The 20,223-nt window shown below is 46.9% G+C and overlaps 1 protein-coding gene across 4 annotated transcripts in view; it reads right to left on the bottom strand.

The window, feature by feature from the left end:
• ADCK1 (aarF domain containing kinase 1) overlaps positions 1–19,814 on the bottom strand; it is a 116,498-nt gene extending 96,684 nt beyond the window's left edge. For 3 of the 4 annotated variants that reach the window (XM_036314299.1, XM_036314317.1, XM_036314308.1), the window contains exons 1-3: positions 19,713–19,814; positions 14,907–15,050; positions 11,547–11,630 (exon numbers count right to left, since the gene is read on the bottom strand). In XM_036314299.1, the coding sequence (XP_036170192.1) occupies positions 11,547–11,630; positions 14,907–15,041 (219 nt within the window). In that variant the 5' untranslated portion in view covers positions 15,042–15,050; positions 19,713–19,814. The remainder of the gene's footprint in view (positions 1–11,546; positions 11,631–14,906; positions 15,051–19,712) is intronic. The other variant, XM_036314326.1, reaches the window with a different exon arrangement.
• Between the last annotated feature and the right edge of the window lie 409 nt (positions 19,815–20,223).

The raw sequence follows: 20,223 nt of genomic DNA, 5'->3' as shown, positions 1-20,223 counted from the left end.
ATTATCAGTCAACAGTTTATTTGTATATTTAAGGGAAGTTATTCTGCTAATTGGACATATGTCTCATGGTTCTACAAGGAAAAGTCTATTAAAAAGGCTTGCTGTCACCAGCAAGAGCTTTGAGGGAAGTTTTACTCAGGGACAGAAAGGAAGCTGAGTAGATTTTAATTTGTTAGAAAATAGCTGCTTGGGGCCAAGACAGTAAAGAAGCAGGAAATCAAGCACAGGCTATTCGATTATTACTGTTATTAACAAGTGCCTCGCTCACCCTTACGGCTGCAGAGTGCCTTCCATCAACTTTATTAGGTATACCATGGCCTTCTCTCTATACCTGCTACTACAGCGATTCCTATCCTGGAGGCATGGCTGGTGAGGCAAGAGAAATGCAGCTTGGCCAGGCCAGGATGAGTAAGGCCTCATGGCCCCTGTGGCCCACCCTCCTGAGCACAGGAAGCTGTGAGAATTTGGGAGACCAAAGGGCTGCGAGGGAGAAATGGCAGAGGGCTGAGGGGATGGGAGAGAGGTAGCAGAAAACACTGGTTTCTCAAAGCTTGACAAAGGGTTCAAACTCCCTGATACAGCAAAGAAATCCACACCTCAGCTCGCCCGGAGGAATCTAGGGGTCAGCCAGTCCAGAAGTGACAGTCAGTAAGTCAAGTGGTCACAGGCACCTGCTCAGGAGCCACACTATTGCGGATAAATCCAAGACCCGGTTGGGTTGAATGCTGGCACCATATCCTAACCTGTGAGTGTGACATTATTTAGAATTGATTAATTTCAGAGAGGAAGGGATAGGGAGAGAGAGATAAAAACATCAATGACGAGAGAGAATCATTGATCGGTTGCCTCCTGTACACCCCTTACTGGGGGGATCGAGCCTACAAACCAGACATGTGCCCTGACTGGGAATTGAACCGTGAACCTCCTGGTTCATAGGTCGATGCTCAACCACTGAGCCACACTGGCAGGGCCTTGTTTAAAATCTTGAAGAGATCACCCTGGACTGGCTGGGTGGGCCCTAACTCCAAGGACAAGTGTCCTTTTAAGAAAGAGAAGAGAAGATGGAGGCAGAGAGTGGAGTGGTGCAGCCACAAGGAGTGCCGGGAGCCACCGGAAGCCAGACACGGCAATGAAGGATCCTTCCTGTGAGCTTCCGGAAGGAGTGTGGCCCTGCTGGCACCTTGATTTTGGACTTCCAGGCTCCAAAACTATGAGAGAATACATTTCTGTTGTCAATGGCCACCGATTCGTGGTCATTTGTTATGGCAATCACAGGAAACTGAAACCTAATTACTAGCTATGGGCCCTCAGACAAGTTAATCAATCTGCCTCAGTTTCTTCATCTGTAAAACAGGGCTGATGACAATCATATCTACCTCACAGGATTGCAATGAAGTTCAAGAAGATAATAGAGAGCTCCTAGCATAGCACCTGTCCCTTCATGTTCAGTCCATGTAAACAATTGTTCTTAGCAACGAAGCCATTAAAAATATAGTTTTCCAGGCCTCAACCCAGGATCATGGAAAATAAATCTTTAGAGTGTATGGTCTAGAAGTCTGCACTTTGTAAGGCTTCCCTGGTGACTCTAATTGCCTAAAGGTTGGGAACCAACAGCGAGCTCCCCTCCATGACAGACAGGCAGACAGTATCTCTCCCGGTTTGGGAAAGCTGCCCTTCCAGATACAGATGTCACCACTGTCCTTGGTAAGCCACTACCTACCTTGGTGGTAAGGAAGTCCCAGCTTATGCCCACCCTGAATCCTTCATCACATAGCTTCAGCCCATTGCCCTTCACTACCCACGGCAGAGGTAGAGGCCACTTGGAAGCTTTCCAGCGGGAAATGTAATCAGCAAAGGGAAGCCCAGCTGTGGTTAGTCTGGGACAGGGTGTGAGACAGGTAAGAATAGGCAGCAGCTGTGGTTTCTCCAGCTCTTGCCCCATTAGGTGCAGGTCAATGCAGTACCTCAACACAGCACTGTCTCTGGGGAGCAGGGCACTCTGCCCTCCTCCACCCACCGTACAAGAGCCAGGTGGCCCGGCAGTTGGAAAGCTGCTGCTCTGCGGCAGGAGGAAGCAACCCTGTGTGTCCAGGCAGACGGTGTCGGCAAGGGGACTGCAGACACATGCAAACGAGGAATCAGCTAATGTGATACTCGTGCTGATCAGGATGGAGAAACGCTGCATACAACAACAGCCTCCCATCACCTGAAACCCAGAGGCTTATTTTGTTTCATTTCAGCTGTGGCCTTTGGAAAGCGATCACTGCCTCTGAACAGCAGCAGCAACCACCACCACAACAGACAGCTTCAAGCCTGGAGCAGCACCAGGAGATAAAAGGGTGAGCTCGGAGAAGAGAAGAGCTGGAAAGAGAGGGACCAAACCCAGCAGGAGAAAGACCAAGGCAATGGTGGGTGCAAGCCAGAGTTTGGCCCAGCGTCTACTATAGACGGTGCAGCCTGTGCTTCTCAAAGTGTGACCGGCACCAGTGACAGTGTGCAAAAAGGTGGTAAAGAGGCAAATGGGGGTGGTACCCAGAATGCTTATTTGCATATGCATTAGACCCCCTAAAAAGAGAGAGCTAGCCTATCAAATCTGCAATTTCACAGACATTTTTCCCTAGAACAAAACCAAGTAATGGAAAAAGAGTCAACAGAATGAAAAATATCATACAAACAAAAAATGGCTGGTCGTAAGGAAGTGCATGGCAGTGATAAACAACCAAATCATGATTGAGCTCATGCCTGGTTAACTAGGAGGAAGGCTGAAGTCAGGGAAGAAGTACCTGGGGACTGCAATTGTAAGGGTAAGGTGTTATTTCTAAAATAGTGAGTACAGGGGTAATCACTACATTATTTTTATACATTAGCCTGGCACACAGCAGGCTTTTCTTAGGTCTTATATATTTCACATTTTTAAAAAGACAAGAAATACGCAAACCTGGCAAGATGGGACATTGTTATTGGCTGTGGTCTACAGCAATCAAGGGCTTTGAGTGGTCTGCTAGGAACTACAGAGAAGCCACTGTGCTGTGAGCCCCTCCAAGGGAAGCTGGGGTCATGCCAGATTTTCCTCCAGCATCCCCACTGGTGGGAGTGAACCCTCAGATCTCTCCCCAGACCACACCAAGGCCCAAGAGCCCACTCCTACGGAATGTTCCCCAAGTTCAGAAGGCTGTGGGGTCAGGGCCCCTGCAGAAAGTTGTGCAGCTTTGCAATGCAGTACTCAGAGAGCTCTGGGGACACAGAAAACTAAAAAGGACGTGCTAGATTCCATCACAGACTCTCATCCTATTCCAGAGGCTTGGTCCTGAGATGACCCAACCAGAGCAAATTAAATGCAGCTCATGTTCCTGCAGAAATTATCACAAACTGAAAAAGCCGGTCACCAAGAGAGCAAGGATTCAATTTTTCTCCTCCTCTAGGCAGAACACTCTCAGGCAAATGTTCCCTGATGACCAGCAAAAGAGGCACAGAGGGCACGGAAGCTCACTGAAAAGCTTCCACCCCAGGTTGACAGACACCGTGCATGCAAAAGAGCTGTGGCACAATTAGACACCACTGCTCCAGAGGAGGCCTTCCTGGGCATGCACCCCACGCCCGGCTGGGTGAGGAGACCCTCTCCTGTAGGGCTCCTGTCCCCGCTCTTCATGGCCCAGGATCTAGTTGCTGTCAGGAACCGGAGCTGGAATGAAGGCAAATCAATCCTCCTGCAACTGTGATTTCACACCCGCCTCCTCACTAGACTGTGAGCAACTGGAAGGCAGAGGACACATCTTATTTTCCTTTACATCTTCTGAGCCTGGGCCTCACACAGAACCTGGCACACAGCAGGCTCCATTAATATGGGTTAAAATGGATGGGAGAATTGGCCCAGCTAGTGTTGCTCAGTGGTTGAGTGTTGGCCTATGAACCAGGAGGTCATGGTCCGATTCCTGGTTAGGGCACATGCCTGGGCTGGAGTGCGATCCCCAGTAGGGGGCGTGCAGGAAGCAGCCGATCAGTGATTCTCATCATTGATGTTTCTCTCTCTGCCTCTCCCTTCTTCTCTGAAATCAATAAAAATATGTTTAAAAAATAGATGGAAAGTGGTGGAGACATGTCCTGACTTGGCCAGGATGGTCCCAGCTTTCAGAGAATATTCCTGAAGAGCCAGACACTGCTACAGTTCCCCTTGCAGAACAACAAGCTCTTTAAACTGCCAACTGCATTGCCTTCACTAAGCTGGTAGGATGGTTATCCTGCAAACTGGCAGCTTTTCCATAGCTTAAGAGTTGAAGCGTTTTCCCAAAGCACTAAGCTAGCATCTACCAATTCCTTTAGGGCAGTGGTCGGCAAACTGAGGTTCACAAGCCACATGCGGCTCTTTGGCCCCTTGAGTGTGGCTCTTCCACAAAATACCACGTGCGGGTGCACACGTACAGTGCGACTGAAACTTCGTGGCCCGTGCGCAGAAGACGGTATTTTGTGGAAGAGCCACACTCAAGGGGCCAAAGAGCCGCATGTGGCTCGTAAGCTGCAGTTTGCTGACCACTGCTTAGGATCTACACTCCCCTCTACCGAGGAGTGCAAATTCCAATTATTTGTTGAATTACTGTTTGGTTGATTGAGTGAATGGGTAAAGGAATACGAGGGAGGAGGCTCTATTGCCCTTCTTCCTCTTGCCCTGCGTTTCCCAAACTGACCCCAAGCAGCACATCAGCCTCAGGGCTCGCACCAGGGGGGACGGACCCCAAGGAAAAGCAACTCCAGCCACTGCAGCTAGTTGGCAAGAACAACTGCCTAACCCTCCTCTTCTTGGCAGGGTCCGGGAGTGTGGTCCCGGTCCCCATAATGAAAAAAAAAAAAAAAAAAAAAAAAACTGCCCAAGCTTCTTTGGTTCCACTTTCTACCCAACTTGGCTTTCCCCCAAGTTGAAAATTGATAAATGGAGACAATCAAGTATCAAATGCAAAGAATAAGAGATTGGACAAGACCTGGATATCCAAGCCCAAGCCCATGATCTGCCACAAACTTGCGGAGGCCTGAAGAAGTGACATCACGCCTCTGGACCTCCGGTTCCACCTCTGAATATCAAAGGCTTGAGCTAGCTGATGCCAAAGATGGCTTTCTCAAGTTCAATGGAATAATTATAAACAGAGGCATCACCCCACCGTAGCCCCTTACTCTACTCCTCTGGCCAATATCCACTGGTCATACTGAGTCCCTTTCCCCTGCAAACACCCTACCATATGCCATGGTTCTTAAGACTGCCAGCATATGACCCTCCCTCTTAATTCGGATTTCAGTAATGCCAAAATTGCTATCCCCTACTCAAGCACCTGTGTCCTTCAACAAGGTCAGGTGTAAAGGCTAGCTGAATTTAGTAGGCACAAAAGGTCCTTGCAGCACATTTAAAACTATCTCCCATTCTGAGGGTAAATCTTGCAGGTGAACCTCCTATCTCTAAGTTTCACACAAGCACGTGGAGGGAGCGCCATCAGGGGTATAATGCTTCTGACTTCTCCTCTCCCTCTCCCTCACGCCTTGTGGCAGGAGGAACTGCAGCTGGTAAGTTAGGAGAAGCACAGCATGGTGGGCTCACCCCTTCCCCTCTCCTCCCCTTTGGGACCTTCATACCTGCAGAGCACTGTTATTCAGCGCCTCCCTGACCTAGCATGCAGGCCCCTATCTGAGAGGCTTGCCCTGCCAAGTCTATGCCTGGTAGATAAGTCTAACAAGTTCAGGGGAGAAATCCAACAAAGCCCACTCACTCACAGACCCAGGACACATGCTCCAGCCCAGCATTTATCAGTAATGGGCTGACAGTTTGCTCCCTACCTGCCAGAGTCCTACAACTCCTGGGTTCTGCTTCTTGGGCAAGGAGGAAAAGAGCATTAATCATTCCCTCCTCATGCCCAAATATTAAGTATTATAGTAACTAATAGGACACCCACTGCTGTCCTAAAGCATCTGATACCATGGGAGCCCAGTGACCCAGTTAGTGACACAAAATTGAATTCTGCTAAAAAGCTTCCTAGTCATGCCCTGGCCAGTGTTTCTAAATGGTTAGAGCACTGGCCCTAGCACCAAAGGGTCCCAGGTTCAATTCACAGTCAAGGGCACATTCCTGGATTGCAGGTTCCATTCTCACCCTTGGTCAGGGCAGGTAAGGAGACAACTAATCGATGTGTCTCTCTCCCATCAATGTTTCTCTCCCCGCCCCCCCTCCCTTCAACTCTCTCTCAAAATCAACAGAAAAAAATAACCTCAGGTGAGGATTAACAAAAAATAAATAAATAAATTAGCAAACTTCCCGGTCACAGCAGCAATCAAGGTCCCCTCTCATTAGTAGGACTCTGATTAAGAAAGGAAAAGGCACATGCAACCTCTCTCTCTCTCTCTCTCTCTCTCTCTCTCTCTCTCTCTCTCTCTCTTTCACACACACACACACACACACACACACACACACACGCTCACTCTTCTCACTGTCTGACATCTGACAGAGTAAAAGCTCAAAAAATATTCAGAAACTGGTAACTTTAAGCATTCGCATTCATTTAAGGTTTAGTAAAACTTCGCTCTAGAAGTTTCCATGGCATAAAACTTGGCATCTGGTCTCTCTATGAAACTACCTCTAATTGTATTTGCCAGTGTGTCCATTTTCTCACCCTTACCCTAGTCTCCAGACACAGAACTAATGTCTGTTTCCTACAGACGATCTCTAAAATTTTACCCATCAACCAAAATCATCTTGTCCTCAGTGCCATGGGTTTCAGTCTTAACCACCTTTCCAAATCCAGCTCAAATACCCCCTAATTAATTCAGTCCCACCCATCTGAGGCCACTGTCCCTACTTCTGTATTCCTTGGGAGTTTTAACTACACTGGGGGTGAAAAATCAGTTAATATATTGTAGATAATTAGAGGCAGGTTTCTCACTGTCAGAAAAATAAGGTAAATGTAAGGAAAGGGAGAAGGCTAACTGAATTCTGTGATGTTAGACTAAAATTGAAGATATCAGTATGAACTCATGATTTTTAATGGATGGGTGAGTGGATGGATGAACAGATAGATATAAAGATAGATGAGTGTATTCATGAATAAGTAAACGTACATATATTTCCTGGCTCTGTCTCTTTGGAGAGTCTAGAAACAATAACACCCCAAAAGCATATGCATCCACACCTTGGTTTCTAAATATCATTCTCCAATAAAAGGAGAAGTGATTGATTACAAGGCTAGAGCAAGGAAAATATAAGGAGAGCCTGGGGCATCATGTGGTACCAAAAAATTGAGATGGTGTCCAAAAATGATAAAGCATATCAAAAAGACACAGGAGCCCGGCCAGGGTGACTTAGTGGATTGAGCATCGTCCCATGCACCAAGAGGTCACTGGCTAGATTCCCCGTCAGGGCACATGTCCAGGTTTGAGGCTCAACCCCCAGTAGGGGGTATGCAGGAGACAGCCGATCAACATTTCTATCTCTCCCTTTCCCTTCCTCTCTCTCTCTAAAAAATCAATAAAAACATATTTAAAAAAATAAAAAGACAGGAGAAATCAGATGAGTTCCCAATGGCCACAGTTTGAACAATTTGGGCAATAAAATTAATAATAATTGTTTTGGATTATAACTCATAGAATAAAACAAGTGTCCATGAGTTCATAGTGATAAAAAAAATTTTTTTTGTAAAGAACTGAAGGAGAAGGGACACTTCTTCCTTATATAAGAATTCCGCCGGAACCGGTTTGGCTCAGTGGATAGAGCATCGGCCTGCGGACTGAAGGGTCCCAGGTTCGATTCCGGTCAAGGGCATGTACCTGGGTTGCAGACACATCCCCGGTGGGGTTGTGCAGGAGGCAGCTGATCGATGTTTCTCTCTCATCGATGTTTCTAACTCTCTGTCTCTCTCCCTTCCTCTCTGTAAAAAATCAATAAAATATATTTAAAAAAAAAAAAAGAATTCCAATTAATAAACGTAGAAATAAGAACAACAGAAATCATTAACTTGTTCGTTAAAATGATAAGGAGCCAACAAGGCAAGCTCTGTGCTTCTGAGTCGCCTCTCTGGCTGGATTAAATAATCCCCGTGTTTAATTAAGTAAAGCCTCTCATCTCTGTTCTTACAAACTCAGTTGGGGCAAAGCCACTGCTACTGCTTTACAGATAGAGGTGCTTCATGGTGAGCCAGAAGCCAAAATGGCTCAAATTCTACCCACACCGTCCAAACCTCTCCTCATACTGTTTTGGAATTTCTGAATTTCATTTCTTCCTGAGAGATAAGTCCTGCTGTGACCTATCAAAACCCTGATTGTGCTTTAAGATCCAGCTTGCTCCTCCGAGATTCCCCAGTGTATCAGGACTCATTTAGTTGCAAGTAATAGAAAACTGAACTCAAACCATGCTAAGCAAAAAGATAATTTCCTGGCACACATAACTAAAAAGTCTAGCGGTAGTCTGGCTTTAGTCTCCGTTAGATCCAGGGACTCAAATGACACATCTCTCCACAATACTGGCTGCATTCACAAATGGGCTTTCCAGTCAAGGGGGCAAGACGGCTACCAGTAGCCCTAAGCCAACATCCTATACTCTCTGCTCATCCAGCAGAAAAGACACTGTCCTATGGGAGACACCCCCAAAAGTCCTGGAGCTTACGCTCACTGCCCAGCCTGGCACAGGTGCCCTCCCTGAATCAATCTCTAGGGCCAGAGGAATGGGCCTAAGTCACATGCCCACTCTTGTAGCTGAGGATGGAATGAGCCCCATTCAAACCTCATGGTGAGTACCTGAGACATGACTAATTCCCCAAAGGAAAGTTTGGATGAGAATGGTTCTTGATAAGAATGGTTCCTGAGCTGTAGAATTAAGATATGTCCACTTTACCCCAACCCCTCGGTCAGAATAAACTGTCCTACATCCTCCAGCCCATTGTCTGAATATCAAGCATCCTGAGCACCAGGGATCTCATTCTCAAAGCCCCTGGGCCCCACCCCACACCCTCAGCTGCCTAGCAAAGTGCCACTGGGCCCCTAGGAAACACTCTACATCGGGTCCCACCCCATCCTGATTCAGGGCTGAGTCACTGAGATCCAAGTCAGCTGAGCACCAACCTTGAAAGTGCCTGCCAAGCTCGTCCCCTGGCTCTGGCGTACTCCAGGACCTGGGGACGCTGCCTTGACAGGTGAGATAATTATGTTTTACCCTTCGCTTACTCCTTTATCAGTCACTCGGATGAGAACAGATAAGTGTTCTGATGGAAGAACACACTCCTGCAGTATTTACCTGTTCTCTTTAGTGCCAGCCAGCTCCTCCTTCCAAGGCACAACTCTAGGGCCAGCCCACACCCGTTATATGGTGCCAACTACCATGTGCTGCCCTCTTGTCAAATGCCAGGCTGCACTTTCTTATTCAATTTCCCCAGGCCCTGCGGCACCCCGGCCTTTTCAGATAACTTACACATGGAAGGCGACTGTCTCCATGGCACCCCTGCCCCTGCCTGCTCTGCCCTTGGCCCTCTCCGCAGAATGTTGCTCTGGTGAATTCCAAGGCCCATAGCATTAGTTAGATGGACAAAGGAGGGCAGAGAAAAGGGGGGGAGGGCGGGGGGGCATTAAGTGCTACAGACTTTGAGACCTTCCAATACAAACTTTCACTCATGCATTCATTCAACAAACCTTTATTCTGAACCTACTGTGCCCGGGATCCTGTTGTAGGTGCTTCAGACGCAGAGAAACACAACACAGACAAGTCCCTGTGCCCATGGAGCACACCTTCCAGAAGCCATCTGACTTATTTACATTTACATTTCACAAAATATTCCTTAATGATGGGTATAACCATCTCCAGCCTACCGACAAGGAAAATGGCAGCTCCCAAAAGGACTTCGCCAAAGCTAAGGCACAAACTCAGGTCTTCTGATTCCAAACCTTACTCTCTTTCTGGGGCCTCTCCCAAGGCAAGTAGCTAGCAAGGTGCAGCTTGGCATTGACACAGGCATTCAATCAACTCAGTCCCGGGCATCATCACTAGAGGTAGAAGTTATAAAAAAGACCCAATCCCTGATTGAACAGAATCTATAGTCTTAAGAGAGAAAAAGACCAACTATCATTTGTGGCAGGAATAAAGGTAGGGTGATTAAATTCAAAGAGGAATCTATCTCTAAAATAATACACAGGAAATAATGACCTCCTTCAGGCAGGAAAATTGGGAACCTGAGGAACAGGGATCTGAGAATCATTTTGTATGTTCAAATATTATATATTTTGAACTGTGTGCCATGCAAAACTATTTCCTATTAAATGACACTTTGAGGATGCAATCAGCCAAACCCTGAATGTGGAAAATTCTAGGGGATAAATGATCTGGTTCTTCAATAAGCAAAAAAGCTCAAAAAAAATAATGAAAGAAAAGAGGCAGGGGAAATATAGATTTGAAAGGATTCAGGAAACATCAACCAAATGCAATATTTGTACCTTATCTGGATCCAGATTTGAACAAACCAACTTTAAAAATATTTTTGGGGGACAACAAGGAAGATTTAAATGTGGACCATTAGAAGTTATTAAGGAATTATTTTTGTTTGATCATGTTTTCTTTAAAGGTCCTTATCTATTAGAAATACATACTGAAGTACTTACACATGAAATAATACGAAGCCTGAGACTTGCTTTTAAATACTTCAACAAATAATAGTAATAATAATAAATAAATGCATAAAAAATAAACAAAGGAATAAAGGGGGAAGTAATAAGACAAGATTAACAAAATATTGATCACTGATGAAGCTGAATGACAGTTCCACAGGACTTCATAACACTATTCTCTCTATCCCTATGGATGGCTGAAATTTCCATAATGAAAATATTAAATAAATTTTTAAAAATTAATTATTCCATCCACCAAAGATGATTGATAAGGGGAGGTGTTTGAGCTGAGTCTGGAAGGATGACTTGGAATTTTCTAAGGGGCAAAGGGCTGAGCAAAGACATATCTTTCTGGAGGAACCAAAAGTATCTACATTTGACCCCAAACTCAACTTACATTCAACAAAGATGCCCTCTTACTTGATGCCCCAACTCTCTGGCATATCTAGTCACAGCACCAAAATCAACCACCCTATTCCAAGTGAGAACAGAGTGTGTGGAGTCGACAGCTCCACCCAGAGGCCTACAAGAGGCCCCAGTGTCGCCCTCAGAGGACAGAAAAACAATTAACCTCTTTCAACTGGGTTTTGCCTGACAAAGCAGTTTGGAAGCCAGCTGAGTTATCTCAGAGACAGAGCCTTCCTTCCTCCTGAGTCATCCCAGAAACACACCCCAGTCTCCCTGACAGTGCCTTGTAGATCCATGGTCTTGGCACTACAGGATCCAGCTTGATGTCAGCCTGGCAGCCCAGCCCCTTCTGGCAGCCACAGCACCTCCAATGAGGAGGTGGTCCTTCCCTCCTTCCTCCCAGCCCCCATCCTCGATCCCCACACTGGCCCCTGCACACTGGAAGTGTGCTGCCTTTGCAGCCACTTCGGGACTTACTCAGTCCTGGTCTGGCTCAGACTGGTCCCATGAGTCCTTACCTCGGAGCGAAGCTGAGCGTACTCCTCTGAGCCATAGGGGACACTCCTCAAGGAAGTGAGATAGTCGTAACTGATGACAGCTGTCTGTGAAGCAAGGAAGGGGAAAGCTTAGTGCCCTGGCATCAAATAGGACCCCTCTGCCAAAGAACTGAAGCTGCAGGCCCCTAACATTGGGGAACCGGTAGTCCCACCCCTCAGACACTATGCCCCCAGATTTTTTTTTTTATTGTTTAAAGTATTACATACGTCTCCTTTTTCCCCAATTCTGCCCCCAGGTCTTAACCTGGCTGGCTTTTTCCTGCTAATCAGAGCTCTGCACAAAGGCCACTTCTGCAGAGTTCCAATCTAAAGTTGCCTCACCCACCAGGAACTCTCAATTGTCTGTCATAACAAACCACCATCCAAAATTACCTTGCTCACTTGTTTCCTTGTGTATGGACTGTCTCCCCTGTGCTAGAATTTCAGCTCTATGGGCATAGGAGCTTGTCCTTACCGTTATCAGGCATATAGGTAAATGCTCAGTAAATACTAATTGAATGAGGGCTGTTGGGTAAGCTTATCCCACTCTCTGTATCACTAATAAACATAATTTTATATTTATGTTGGCTCTCGTAGCATAAGTTTTGATTCTTGGTCCCTTGGCCAAAACTCCAAGAGAAACCCCCTTAACCCCGGGTGAATCAGAAGACTACAGTCTCCCAGATATCTCAGGCATGGAGGAACTGTGGAGATTGCCTTGCCCAAGTATCAGCAAGATATACTTTCAGAATTGAGCAACTGAGGTTAAAGTGAGGACATACTCACACCCTAGAGCAGTGATGATGAACCTTTTGAGCTCGGCGTGTCAGCATTTTGAAAAACCCTAACTTAACTTTGGTGCCATGTCACATATAGAAAGCTTTGGATATTTGCAACCATAGTAAAACAAAGATTTATATTTTTCATATTTATTTTATATATTTAAATGCCATTTAACAAAGAAAAATCAACCAAAAAAATGAGTTGGCGTGTCACCTCTGACACGCGTGTCATAGGTTTGCCATCACTGCCCTAGAGGTTAAGGTGAAAAGGAACATAAGAGGGGGCGAGGGGAGGGCTTGCAACATAGTTCAGTATCTGGTTAAAACTGTAGTCTTACTTCCCCACTCTGACTGACTTGGGTGGCGCTGCAGAGCCTAACCCCAGGGCCCAGCCACAGCTGATTTGGGCACAGCTGCGGAACATGCCCCCAAGGCCCCGCCAAGACTGATGGGCAGAGCTGCAGGGACCCTCAGGGGCCCGCCTGCCACAGGAGATATATAGGTCAGAGCCTCCCCACGAGTTCAGTTCAAGCTTTGGATCCGGAATTCCCCTTTATTTAGCAGATCTGCGAAATAAAGGTTAAACTTTCCTCCCTGAGAGTGCTAGCTGATCATTCTCTCGTGCATTCTGCCACAACAAAGGGGCTTACAAAGCTGATACTGAGAGGAGTTTGTTCCTTCATCTACACCCCAAAACTTTATTCCATCTGACATATACTTGTTGAATGGCAACCACAACCAAGACCTGGTCACTAAACAGCGCAGAAGAACAGTCAAGACCAGAGCCCTCTCCTTTAAAGCAGTGATGGCGAACCTATCACACGCGTGTCAGAGGTGACACGCCAACTCATTTTTTTGGTTGATTTTTCTTTGTTAAATGGCATTTAAATATATAAAATAAATATCAAAAATATAAATCTTTGTTTTACTATGGTTGCAAATATCAAAAAATTTCTATATGTGACACGGCACCAGTTAAGTTAGGGTTTTTCAAAATGCTGACACGCCAAGCTCAAAAGAATCACTGCTTTAAAGAATGCACAGCCTAGTGCAGCCGTGGGCAAACTACGGCCCGTTTGAAATGAATAAAACTAAAAAAAAAAAAAAGACTGTACCCTTTTATGTAATGATGTTTACTTTGAATTTATATTAGTTCACACAAACACTCCATCCATGCTTTTATTCCGGCCCTCCGGTCCAGTTTAAGAACCCATTGTGGCCCTCGAGTCAAAAAGTTTGCCCACCCCTGGCCTAGTGGCTGATTTATAAAGCACTGGTAAAGACCTTCCTCCCTTCTGTCCAACTGTTCAAATCCCTAAAGCTCTATCAAACCCTGCGTCCCCTATGGCAGTCATCCTGACTCCCAGCCCAAGGGCTCATTCCTGTGTCTGAGGCCCCACAGCAGTGGTCGTCCCAGTCACTCATCTTGAGCCAGTGCATGGCTGTAGATTGTTTTCTGACCCATTCACATGAGCACTTCTCAGCCAGAAGCTCCTTCAAAGCTTTGTCTAAGTGGGACAGTTTGCTTCTACTCCTCAAAGCATATGAGACAATGCTAGACCCCAAAAAGGCACTCAAAAAACACAGAAATCGTTACATAGTCCATGCTCTGCTTATCTACTGTCTGTCGTGATTCTCTGACTTGGCTTTCCCTAGAAGGTAGGCACTAGAGCAGCCTCCCCTCTGAGCTAGGCCAGGGAGAAGACTTGATAACACCAAGTATTAAAGAAATGGTTGGACAACAACCCAAACAGACTGTGCATCAGAATACAGCTATCCCAGGGGGAGAAAGGATGAGCTCATCCTGCAGGACACAGAGGAGGAAAGAAAGCATGAAGCATGTAGCAATCTACCCACAAGCAAATGGGACAATGATATAGGCTACCTTCCACAGAGGACACACAACGGAATGATGCTCCTGAGCCAGTGGGCAAAACCATCAATGGTCACATCATCAACTCAGATTCCCAGTCAGTTAGGGGACTGGAGGGAATCCCCAAAGTTCTCTGAGGCCTAGATGCTGACTATGAGCCCTGCGTCAAGAACCATTCACACTAGCTTATTGGAGAGAGAGGGGAGGAGAGAGAAAGAGAGAGAGAGAGAAGGAGCGAGAGGGAGGAAGAAGGAGGGGGGGGGGAGAGAGAGAGAGAGAGAGAGAGAGAGAGATAGAGAGAAAGAGAGAGAGACCAAGTTTTCTGATACAATTTAATCAAAATGGCAAACCCTTCTTTTCAGGTATTCACGGAGGAGCGCTGTCCTCGGAGTCTGTCACTAAAATTAGATATGGAACTTAAAATGTAGGCTTTCACACAAAGATCCTGTACAATCCTACTCTCCTTAACTTCAGGACGGCAGAGGTTGTGTATACAAGGATGTCGGAATGAGAAAGTATATATCCATGCCTGTGCAACAGTGTAGAGGGAGCTTTGCACATGTAAGGATAGGTACATGTGTAGCTCCACAAATGTGTGACCAGCATGTCCATCTGCTACATATATGAACACCTGCATGTAATATGACAGTTCCTTTCCGCCTCCAATTGAAAAAAAAAAACACCTACCGTAGCAACTGCTCTGCCCACCCTGACAGCACCAAAGTCATTAGGGTCCAAGTACTTGTTACTGTAGAGGTAGAAGCCAGAGGCAGCAAAAGCCATGCTGGTCCAGGAAGCGAGCTTGAGAGCCCTTCTGGCCATGTTCCCAAACTGCAGAAGGCAAGTAGAGAAAGAGGAACAGTTGAGTTTCATAAACAGACCAGGATTCAAATCTAGGCTCTTAATAGATTGTATGATCTTGGGTCATTTTCTTAATCTCATTGCGCCTCAGTTTTCTGTTTGTAAGACAGTGTCATACCCAACTCAAAAGTTGTTGGGATAAAATGAGATCATGTATATAATAAACTCAGCATAGTACCCAGCACACAAGCCAACTCTCAACATAGTCCTTGCCCATGTGGTGCTTACACGGTAAGTGGGATGACAGATCATAAGCACACAGACATAATATATTAGAATACCAGCTGGTATGAAGTGCTGAGAAGAAAAAGAGGGCAAGAGGAAAGATGATGAATATGTGACGAGACGTGCCTTTTTCTATAGGAAAAGTGGCAGAGCATGTCAACAGTCGTTACTTGTAACTATTATTATACCACCATGCACACACAGGCGTCATTAGGCTTCTATGCCCAGGTCAGAAGGGGTCAGAAGCAGCCAGGTAAGCCTTCCACATCTGGCTGATTTTCGTTAGAATAGACTGCCCCTTGTCTAGACTGTGAGCTCTTTCAGTGCAAACACCATAACTGTTACTCACAGAGCTGTAGGGCACTTTACGGTCAGGGTTTCAATGTCCACCTGCTGACCTGATAGGTTTAACCAAACCCACACTCACAGTCAGTGGGACCAAGTAGGCTTCTGACTCCATGATACCTTCTCCCACCCTACTTGTACCTGCTCAGTCCACCATGGCTACATAGTCACTCTTTGGGGCTACTGCACTCAATGGGCTGCTTCTCCTGGGAATTCTAATCAGACTAGTCTTCAACCACAGCTGCAGCTCCCAAAGGAGAGGTAAACCCAGGAGAGATGCACCAGCAAACCACTCTCCCGTGGGGTCTCACCTCACTCGGATGAAGAGTGAAGGCCCTGGCATGACTTACAAGATCCTACTTGACCTGACTGCCCAATTCCGTCCAGGGTCTCAGCCCTTCCCACCTTCCCCCTTGCCACCTCACTCCAAGGGCACTGGCTGTTGCTCAAACATGCCAGGCACATTCTGGCCTCAGGGCCTTTGCACATGCTGTTGTCCTACCTGGAACAGGAGTCAACAAACTATTTCTCTAAAGGTCCAAACAGTAAATGTTTTTTTATTTACAGGCTACAATATCAGAACTATTCAACCCTGCATTGTAGCTCAAGGCAAAAAGCAGCCTAGATGATACGTAAAGTAATGGATGTGACCAGATTTGGTTCTCAAGCTATCGTTGGCCAAACCTTGGCTTAGCTCATAGTAGGTATTCCAAAAATATTTACTGAATGAATCAATCAATGAATGGATAAACTATACCCCACGAGCCTGAACAGAGCCAGTAACAACATACGTCCCCAGGTGAGAATCACATACCCAGGGCTGCCAGTTGGATAGCCATCCCCCTCTAGACACCCCCAGCACCAGCTCCCAGCCCTCCCTCCTCTGAACCCCATCTCCTAGTGCACCATCCTCCACATCTGTCCTTGTAGGCGATGAGGCCACCCTTAGCCTTGAGACAATCTCTGGGTGGGGAAGCAGCTGCGAAATAGACATAACTCCCAAGACCTGGTTTTCATACAAATGTCCGCAGAAATAAAAGAGGTGGAAATTGAAAAACATAAAATAGATGATATAGGAGCCAAACTGTGTCTAAATAGACTGAAGCTGGAGTTTTCCAGAAGGTGTCAGGGAGTCTTTAACATGCAAATGAGTTGCTTCCCTCAGGGTATTTTAAAAGACCCTGTCAGCCATGAAATATGTCAGTCCATGAAAAACACCTCTCATTATTAAACCCTTTGCTAATGGATCACCTACTCTCTTCTGTTTACTTGCCTTTTTACTTTCACCTGAGTTACCTCTCATAACAACATACATTTGAAGGGGGAGGGGTGGTGGAGGTCACCAAGACCCTACACCTAACCATTAGATAAATAACATTAGCAATAACTAACCTTTACAAAGCCCTTTGCACTCATTATCTCATTTGATATTCCACACAACCCAGTGAGGTGAGAAATATTATTACCAGCCCCAGGTATAAGTGAGGAAACCAATGAGCACAGAGGGCGAGTGATTTGGCCCAGGTGGCTCAAGTAGTAAATGGTGGAGTAAGAGCTTGGGCCCTACTCTTTATGACAGGTGACCTCTTTGACAGGCCCTCCCAGATCTCTCCTCACCAACATTCTTACCACTGTTCACACGTTAACTAAATCAGCCACTCTGGGCAGGGACTATGATTTCTGACCCTCTACCTCACCCAAGCAATGCCAGGGATATGGAAGATGCTGCTTGGAGCCCTGGAAATCAACATGTCACAAAAGCAACCAAAGACCTCACTAGAAACAACCGATTCTAGCCTATGAGACATTTAGGAGAGTTGTGTTATTGCCAAAACTATGATTAGAGCCCATCTCATTGGACCCCGGGGAACACCGCGGTGGGTGATGAAATGAGGCAACAGGGAAGTCTGGAAGGTGATGGGCAAATGAAATATCCATTCCCTGGACAGAACTAAATGGGGAACCTCACACTTACTGTTCACGGGCCTATAAGTGGCTAGACCTTTTCAGTTACCATCCCTCCCCACGTTACATTCTGTGACAATAAGCCTGGAATCATCTCGCCCTGCTTGGTGCCCCGGTGAGAATGGTCACAGAGGAAAAGCAAATAGGGCCCTACTTCCATTACGCCTGTAAAATGATCACAGCCTCTTCCCATTTCCTAGACAGACTATTAGACAAATGAGCCTTATTTTTCCTGGTTACTGGCATGGATAAAAAGCAAACAAGGCAGATGGTTCCATCATGTCTTGAGTCTGGAAAGATGTTGAGTCTATGCCCAGGTTTTGGCCTGGGCCGGTTTGTAATCTGTCCTGCCCTCTAGAGAGTGATGCAGTCCCAGCGTAACCACACTTCCCTTCCTAGTGTTTGACGCCCAGAAGGTGGCTGAATCAATATTGATTAAATAAAGGAATCCCTGACTGATGCCAAGGTCCCAGAGTAGACAGGGAAAATAAATCTCATCCAAGCAAGGAATAGAGGCTCTTCATTCTCCTGGGAATGAGGGCCTCAGGGAGAACAGTGGAAAACCAAGTGTCAAGAGCCAGCAGCAGGCTAAGCAAGAGGTAGAATGCCAAGTGCTTAAACATGCCATGTAACTTGCACAATGTATTCTGAGGTGCACACTACTAGGGCCTCAGTCTACAGATAAGGAAGTTGAGTTTTAGAAAAGGCAAGAAACTCGGCAGGGAAGCTAATAAGTGATGGAGCCTGAACTTGAATGCAGGTGTGTCTTTCCAACCAGGAGAGCACAGGGTATAGACCAACAAGTGGTTGGCTGGGCCCTGAGGTGGGTCACTGGAGTCCGTCAGTGAGTTGGGGCTGAGGGGAAGGGGAAGGAATGGATGTCTGAATCAAGCACTATTCTTATTTTACAGGTCCCTTGTCTGACAAGAAAAAGTGTATATTAGAAAGAAATGAAATGCAAACTCTCCCAGCAGAGATCAAATCTGGCATCCAAGAAGGCTGTTGAAAAATAGCCAAGCCAGTAATGACATAAGATAGAATATGATGTAATAACTACAAAATTAAACCAGCAAACAAGAACAGAAAGGCCTATAACCAGGTGTAAAGGGTAAGCGCACATAGGATTTTTTTCCCCCTTATATAATAACAGTAGAACTCAAAAATAAGTCTCCAGACAGCAACATCCCCATGCCCTAAGCGGATGCAAATTCTTGCTCCCCACTCAGACCTATTGAATCAGAAACTTTGGGGGGTGGGGTCCAGCATGGTGTTGTAACAGCCCTCCAGGTGCTCTGATTCCAGCTACCGTTTGAAAATCACTGCAATAGGAACTTGCTTCAAGAAATTGTGGGAAGGCACAGATAAACTCTAATTCACTTTCAACTGGGCAAATATAGCTTGAGCACCCACGAAGTGCCAGGCATCGTGGAGGTAATCAATCAATACTTGTTGAATTGAATGACTTCCTAGTCAGTCGAAAGTAAATGCCACTTAAACTGGGGAGAGAGCTGCACCGGGTGTCTTCTAAAGGCTGCTCTCCACACACGGGGCTGTCACGGGCACTCATTCATTGTGCGACCCGAAAATGCAAGGCCCGGCAAGGTGCTGGAAACGAGGTGCGTTCTCGTCCCGCCGCACGCACCGCCAGGCGGGAGGGCCGGCTTCTGCGTGGCCCCTGCTTTGGTTCAGCACACGCCGCAGTCCCAGCTGCCTGCGCCTTGCAGCTCACAGGTCACCGGGGGCTGAGGACGTCTGGGTGAGCACCCTGCTGCCCTCCAGCTCCAGCTCTACCTACAGGCAAGACTGCGCCACCGAAGAAGCCAGGCCACGCTTCAATATATGGATAAATATTGAAGTAAGCCAGGCAGGAGAGTCACCGCCGAGGGGGCGGGGCACTGCCAGCCACCTGAGCCACGTGCCCGCGCCCGGCGTGACAAGGTCACGGCTGGGGTTTCCTCCAGGCTCCCCAGGTGGCTGCAGTGGCCCGAGCAGGGGAGAGTGCCCGGCGTGTCCACGCTGGCTTCCCCGCGCTCCACGCGCCGCGAGACCCTGGCGGCCCCGGCTCTGCGCCCGCTTCAGAGGGACCGCCCTACTCACCCAGAAGGAAGTAGAGCCGCGGCGCCCGACCTCCCACCGAAGCCGGGAACCGGAGGTGTCAGGAAACGTCGCTCTCCTCCACCCCCTGGTTGCGTTTGGTTGAGCCGGGCGCCGCGCGGCCTGCCGGGACTTGTAGTTCTGGGTTCCCTAAGCCGCAGGGACCCCGGACAAAGAACCGCCGAGGTCCTGCTGGACCGCTGAACTAGAGGAGGCAAAGGGGTCGCCGACACTGTACCTGTCAGATGGCCTTGTTTCTTTGCCTGGGCCGCGGACATGGAATCTCCCTGAAAACTTGTTTTTCAAGAGGCTTTCCAAATAGGAAAGTGTTCAGAAGAGGATGGAGTTGTGGGCTGTGTGTTTTTAATGAGGAATTAGAACCAGTAGTTAAGGAAGAAATGTACTGGCAGTTGTTAAGTATTACGGATATGCTCATTAATCTTAATTATCTTTGGCCCCCATTTGTTCGTTCTGACAGCTATCGAATGTTTGTTCATAAGATGTATTTTGGTTT

The sequence above is a fragment of the Myotis myotis genome, unplaced genomic scaffold, assembly GCF_014108235.1.
Source record: "Myotis myotis isolate mMyoMyo1 unplaced genomic scaffold, mMyoMyo1.p scaffold_m19_p_1, whole genome shotgun sequence".
NCBI lineage: Eukaryota > Metazoa > Chordata > Mammalia > Chiroptera > Vespertilionidae > Myotis > Myotis myotis.
This window is presented reverse-complemented; position numbering and strand designations above follow the sequence as displayed.